We start from the raw sequence: 6,423 nt of genomic DNA on the forward strand, positions 1-6,423 counted from the left end.
TACTCTTGAAAGACTTTTCGGAATCTGAAAAGAGGCAATAGCATAAAGGCTTTAAGTTAAAGATGCAATTCAGGAGCTTAGTATGGGTAGTTTTTCATAAAATTAAACAATTACCTCAGTTGCCCTTTTACTTATTAAGCTAGTAAAATTCCCTTTGTCAGCCTTCGTTCTTATACATGCTAGCAACAATAACATTAATCACTTTTCTATATTCTTATTGCTCACAAAGCACAGGTTTTATCAACTTTAATTAACTAATCATTTCCAAACCAAACCGCCATTTCCTACACTTCAAATCTGCTTTCAAAGTCACAAACTTTTAAAAGCTAAAAAGACATCTTCAATAAATCTAACCTAATATTTATTTTAAATTGTGAAACAACGTTTCCGCAAATAACCACCCACCTCTCTCCCAATGTCAGAAGCAAACCTGTGTTTTTGCTGTGGAGAATCTGTTTATCTTCTCTTTTTTCACCTTCAAGTTAAACTCTACTTTGCATGGTCTCCTCTTCCAATCTTTGAAAAAAGACCCTGTACCTTTAATAACAGACCTGGTGAGAGGTTTCTTTCCAAACTTGTTCCCTGGCTTCCAAGTGACGAAACCAGCTGTAATTTGAGAGCATAGAGATCCTCAGAATATCATTAGCCAAAGGAAAAACTCCGCATTCCCAGTTCAGGAGTTGAAATAGTATCAGAGGGCAAGAGCCTTTCTCTCCAGCAACACGCTCCATCTCCCAGGAGCAAAGAGGAACTACCGGATTGGGGCAACCCACCCAGCTCACAGCCAGAGCCCTGGAGAAGGGATTCCCCCTCCCCACTGTGCGCCCCTGGAAGAACCAGCAGACCTTCAGAAGCAGAGCGCAGCGCAAAGGTGTATCCTGCGCCGCCGCTGCAGGCGGTGCCACCCAGACACTGGTGCACACAGCCACATGCAGCCTGCTGGGGAGGCGGGACCAGGGTGCAGCAAGCCGGCTGGGACTGAGGCTGAGGCCATCTCAGGGAGACATTGACTGACAACGGGACCCCCTTCCTTGCGCCTGGACCAAACGTCTTCTCCTGGGGTGCCTGGTGATCCTGAATATCCAGGATGGTATTCCTGAAGTTCCTCTGGATGGGTTTCTTGTGCCACCTGTGTCAGGGCTACTTCGACGGCCCTCTGTACCCGGAGATGTCCAATGGGACCCTGCACCACTACTTCGTGCCCGACGGGGACTATGAGGAGAACGATGACCCTGAGAAGTGCCAGCTGCTCTTCCGGGTGAGTGACCACCGGCGTTGCTCCCAGGGGGAGGGAAGTCAGGCCAGCAGCCTGCTGAGCCTCACCCTGAGGGAGGAGTTCACTGTGCTGGGCCGCCAGGTGGAAGATGCTGGGCGTGTCCTGGAGGGCATCAGTAAGAGCATCTCCTATGACCTGGATGGGGAAGAGAGCTATGGCAAGTACCTGCGGCGGGAGTCCCACCAGATCGGGGATGCTTACTCCAACTCAGACAAGTCTCTCACTGAACTGGAAATCAAGTTCAAGCAGGGCCAGGAGCAGGACAGCCGGCAGGAGGGCAGGCTGAACGAGGACTTCCTGGGGATGCTGGTCCACACCAGGTCCCTGTTGAAGGAAACACTGGACATCTCTGTGGGACTCAGGGACAAGTATGAGCTGCTGGCCCTCACCATCAGGAGCCATGGGACCCGGCTAGGGCGGCTGAAAAACGACTATCTTAAAGTGTAGATGGAACGGCACACTGCCAGGAAGCCAGAATCCAATGGCTCCACTCTGGAGGCTGGGGAATGGACAAGGGGGCTCATGCTTCCCTGATAATTATTATTTTTATAGTCCAGATTTGCACTTTGAGAATGAACCTGAGGTCATCTAAAACAAAAGGAAAAAAAAGCGAGAGTTGAGTGGTTTTGTGTTTTGTTTTTGCACATTATTTATGTGATTGCTATTGATTTATGGCCTGGGAAGAACAATGTAAAGCAATGCCTCCTGCCTTTCCAAGGGGACTTTATAACTCTGCAGAGACACCTGTCTCAGCCACATCTAAAAGGACACCATGTATACGGTAGGAACTGATTAAAGTTCCCCATTCTGGGGACCATCTGGAAACAGAGAGTATAGTGCGCAGTTCCTTTACACGTCAGCCTTCTCTCTTGATGGGCTCTGAAAGCTGTCAAAGTCGCCTGTTTTTCAAAGAGGTCCAAGGTGCTGCTCTGCGTGGCTGCCAGCCAGTGGAAGTGGCCTGCTTCTTCTCCTTTTCTTTCTTATTTATTAACCATGGTCTCTGAGTTGTGTTTTTGTAAGAGTATTTGGCTAGAAACTGTACGTAAATCAGCTTTGGAGGGACATTTCTAAGATGCCTCTGTGGGTATGTGTAAGTTAAAGAAGTCTAAGCTCTGTCGTGGTTACACACTCACATTGATGTGCTGAGTTACTATGGAGAGTTTCTGTGCTTGTCTCTCATTGTACATCTATGCTTTGTCATCCGTGCCACAGTCAGTTACAAAGAAGCAGGTTGTTTGAGTTCCCACCCAAATGCCTATGATTTAGGTTACCAGTGTATCCTTTCTCATTTGGGAGTTTTGCTTCTGTTCGCTTGTTGGAAACGTGTGCTTCAAGTTGGGGGAATTCTAAGTCTCCAGTGACTCTTTAGCTAAATTTTTATTATTCAGCCAATAAATATGTTCTTATACAATACTGGCTTATTTTCTAATTTGAATCTGTAACTTTTACATTCCAAGAGAAGAAAGATGAGCAGAAAGAAAGGATGGGATTTAAGCCAGTTTACTTAGAGTACATGATAAAGAAGGCAGAGGAAGGAATCCCTACATATTTGGCAATCCTCCCTTCCCTGACCACCCTTAAGCTCTTCAAAAGAAAAGAAAAACAGCCTGTGCCAGAACTTTAAATTTGATCTCTGCTGGTCTGCTTAAATCTCCAGTTTTCTCCAGTTTTTTCCTGTACAGCTCTGTACAATGACAAGGCTCATACCTTATATGCCCTCATTAAGCAGCAGGAAGGCTCCATCTCTGAGTTATACAACTACAAGGATGTTTAATAATTTTGAAGCCAAGCCTATGTTATTTAAGTAATGATTTTGAATGGTGAGAGTACACTTTATTCCATGTCTTTCCCTTGACAAGTCCCCACCTTTTCCTTAAATATCCTTTCCCTTCACACACACATATACACACACGCACACACATATACACACACGCACACACACACACACACACACACTCACATGCAGGAAAATAAATACATGTCCATATTGGCTTGCTCAAATGTACAAGGAACCCAGTTTTCCATTCCTAGGCAATGCCCAATATCCTCCTGGTATAGCTGGGGAAACTAAGGCCCAAAAAGGATGACTGACTTATCCAGGTCCTTTAGATGAAGTATAGGACTTCCACACGATGCCGTCTCTTTTCAAGATGCTGAGAGAAGAGAGAGAGTAGCCTGAGGTCTAAAACTTTGCCTAATTATATAATCGTTTAAATTTTAAAAATCATGGAATAATACTTGAAATAATTATTTATAATTTCTTTTAGTCCACAGTCCTCTGCTTTTAGCGGCCTCAGAGTCCTGTGTGGAAAAAAAGTAAACGGTAATTTAAAGGGATTTCCTAGTTTGTTCTACAAAAAAAAAAAAAAGAAGAGCGAGAGAAAGAGAAATGACAGCAGAGACAGAGGAGATATTTGGTACTGAAATGTTTGTAGTTTGGAATCACATCTCTTCATATGACTCAATTCACGGTGCTCAGGTCTAATCCACAGGTACCTCCTTAGTCTTCCCAACTGTAATAGGAGGATATCGGATTTATGACAGTCATGGAAAACTGGTTTCATCATGCATGCGAATTTCAGTGAATCGGTAATGGTTGCATACAGCATTACATTAAGAAGGATTCAAAACCTTCACCAGAGTGCTGTCCCCAGTTTGAGATGTCTTCCATGGGTGCGGGAAAGGGAGTGGTAGTGTATCTGGTACAAATTTGAAAATCTTAAAGAGATTATATATGAGGCTCTTTCCAGGGCTGACATTCTATGAGTCCTTCAAAACCAGAATGAAATTATCTGGCATTGAATCACCCCATTCAAGGCTACATGTACAGCCAGTAATCCCACAAAGTCTTATGTAAATAGGTCCAGAGGGCAAATGGGAATTTCCTGATGGAGAGAAAGAGCCTTCCCAGACTGCCAACCCAGAAGCTAACATCACAGGGTTTTTCCAAACCTTCTTATGGTGGGGAGCCAGCGCCACTCAGATCTGTCCTCCCCACTTCCTCATTATTCTTGTCATGACTTCATTACTCATACGGTGACACATTTTCTTTTAAAGTTTTGTTTTTTGCTTTTTTAGTTTCTTAGGGCAAGAAATATTTTGGGAATCTAAATAAAAGTGTAAACCCTCTTCCCTGAAAACTCGTGAACTCAGCCATACAATTTAGGCTATTATTTCCAATAAATATTTGTTGATCACTTAATATGAACCAGGCACTCGGCTAGCTTGTGAGTTATTCTGGGATAGTCGCAAAGCCTTGGAATTTCATCTACAGACCAAAGATTAAAAAGGCCTCTTAAATTTTTTTGAGCAAGAGGCACTTGTTAGATAGAAGTAGTAGTTATAATACAACCTATGGAGAAGTTGTACTCTGTAACACGTGGGGTCACCATGAGTCAGAGGGCCAATTCAATGATTGCTAACAACAACCACAACAACGAGAGCATAATAACAAAAATAATCAAGTGACTAACTTTTTGGGAATTCACTATTATTAGTCAGTTGCTATTCTAAGAACTTAATTGGGTTATTTCTCTGAATTCTTACAACTGTACGGGGAAAATATTTTATAAACAAAATTAGTGCATGTCAAGCTCTTGAACAGTACCTGGCACAGAGTTAATCCTCAGTGAATCTTAGTTGTTCTTGTTGTTAGTTATTATCACTATTTTTATAAATGAGGCCCAGAAAGCCAAAGTAATTTACCCGAAGTTAAAATTGTGTGATGTCTTATACACTCCACTATGCTTTCACTTTTAACTGAGTGGGATATATGATCAAATTAAAAAAAGAATGTGGAGGGGAGGGGAAGAGCCTACTGGGACTTGTAGCTGTTCAACCAAATGTGGTCCCCTACAGGCCATTCTGAGTCTCTGGGTGGTGCAAAAGGTTAACATGATCGACTGCTAACCAAAAGGTTGAAAGTTAGAGTCCACCCAGAGGTGCCTTGGAAGAAATGCCTGGTGATCTACTGCTGAAAAAATCAGCTATTGAAAACCCTCTGAAGCTCAGTTCTACTTTGACACGCATGGGGTCACTGTAAGCCAGAATTGAGTCAACAGCAACTGGTTTGATTTTGTTTTTTACAGGCCATTCAACCTACATCCTACTCAGATGTCTGATACTGTCTGGTAGTCAAAACTCAGAGGCCCTTTATTTATAGAATTATTCATTGATATTTTCTCTGTGAGCTACATTGTTCAATAACCACTAATTCTCACACCCTCAAACTTTCATATACCTATCTTGAGATGTTCTGCAAAAATCTGTCTTTATAAAGCCTACTGTGAAGGTCACCAGGCTATTTCAGCCTCTGCAACAACCAAAGCCACTCCATAGAAACATCAGATGCAAGGAGGTGCAGGTGTGTGATGGACGGCCACATCAGGAGGCTGTTCAAGTGGTTCACACCCTTTTCATTGCCTTCTAAACTCTCATTTACAACTCTGCAAAGGAAACGGGCTCAGAACTTTCTGAAGGTAGCCTTAAAACTTAGATTATAAGTTATTTAGTAAGTAATAAAAATATCTATGAAACTCACTGAAGATATGATATCACCCTCACTGGCAGTCTGGTCAAATTTTTTTGGTGCACTTTTCAGAGGATGATTATTAAAATATTCTTGATTATACACAATGAGATACCATTTCACTTCCACAAGGATAGCTAAGATTAAAATAAAAGTAAAAATAACAAATGTTGGTGAGGATGTGGAGAAATTGGAACACTTATCCATTACTGGTGGGAATGTCAAATGGTACAGCTATTGTGGAAAACAGTTTGGTGGTGCCTCAAAAAACTAAAACTAGAACTATCATATGACCCAGCAATTCCACTCCTATGCATATACCCAAAAGACTTAAAAACAGAGTTGAAAAGAGATTTGCACACCAATGTTCATTGCAGTACTACTCACAATAACCAAAAGGTAGAAACAACCTAAATGCCCATCAACAGATAAATAGATTAAAAAAAAAAAAATGTGGTACGTACATACAGTGGAATACTACTCAGTATGAGAAATGAAGTCTTCATACATGCTACAATATGATTGGCGCTTGAAGCCAATCACGAAAGGACAAATATTGTATAACCTCACTTATATTTAAAAAAAAAAAAAAACAAGAAAAGGCAAATATATAAAGACA

The 6,423-nt window shown here is 42.0% G+C and overlaps 1 protein-coding gene across 1 annotated transcript; it reads left to right on the forward strand.

Moving 5' to 3' along the window:
* The first annotated feature begins 652 nt into the window (after window positions 1-652).
* FIBIN (fin bud initiation factor homolog) lies at window positions 653-6,423 on the forward strand. Its single transcript, XM_049890750.1, has one exon. The coding sequence runs from the start codon at window positions 1,088-1,090 to the stop codon at window positions 1,721-1,723; it is 636 nt and encodes a 211-aa protein (XP_049746707.1). The 5' UTR covers window positions 653-1,087; the 3' UTR covers window positions 1,724-6,423.

The sequence above is a fragment of the Elephas maximus genome, chromosome 7 (assembly GCF_024166365.1).
Source record: "Elephas maximus indicus isolate mEleMax1 chromosome 7, mEleMax1 primary haplotype, whole genome shotgun sequence".
In the NCBI taxonomy this organism is placed as follows: Eukaryota; Metazoa; Chordata; class Mammalia; order Proboscidea; family Elephantidae; genus Elephas; species Elephas maximus.

Coding starts and splice junctions, on each gene's coding strand:
- FIBIN (XM_049890750.1), top strand. CDS start 1,088: ATGGTATTCCTGAAGTTCCTCTGGATGGGTTTCTTGTGCCACCTGTGT.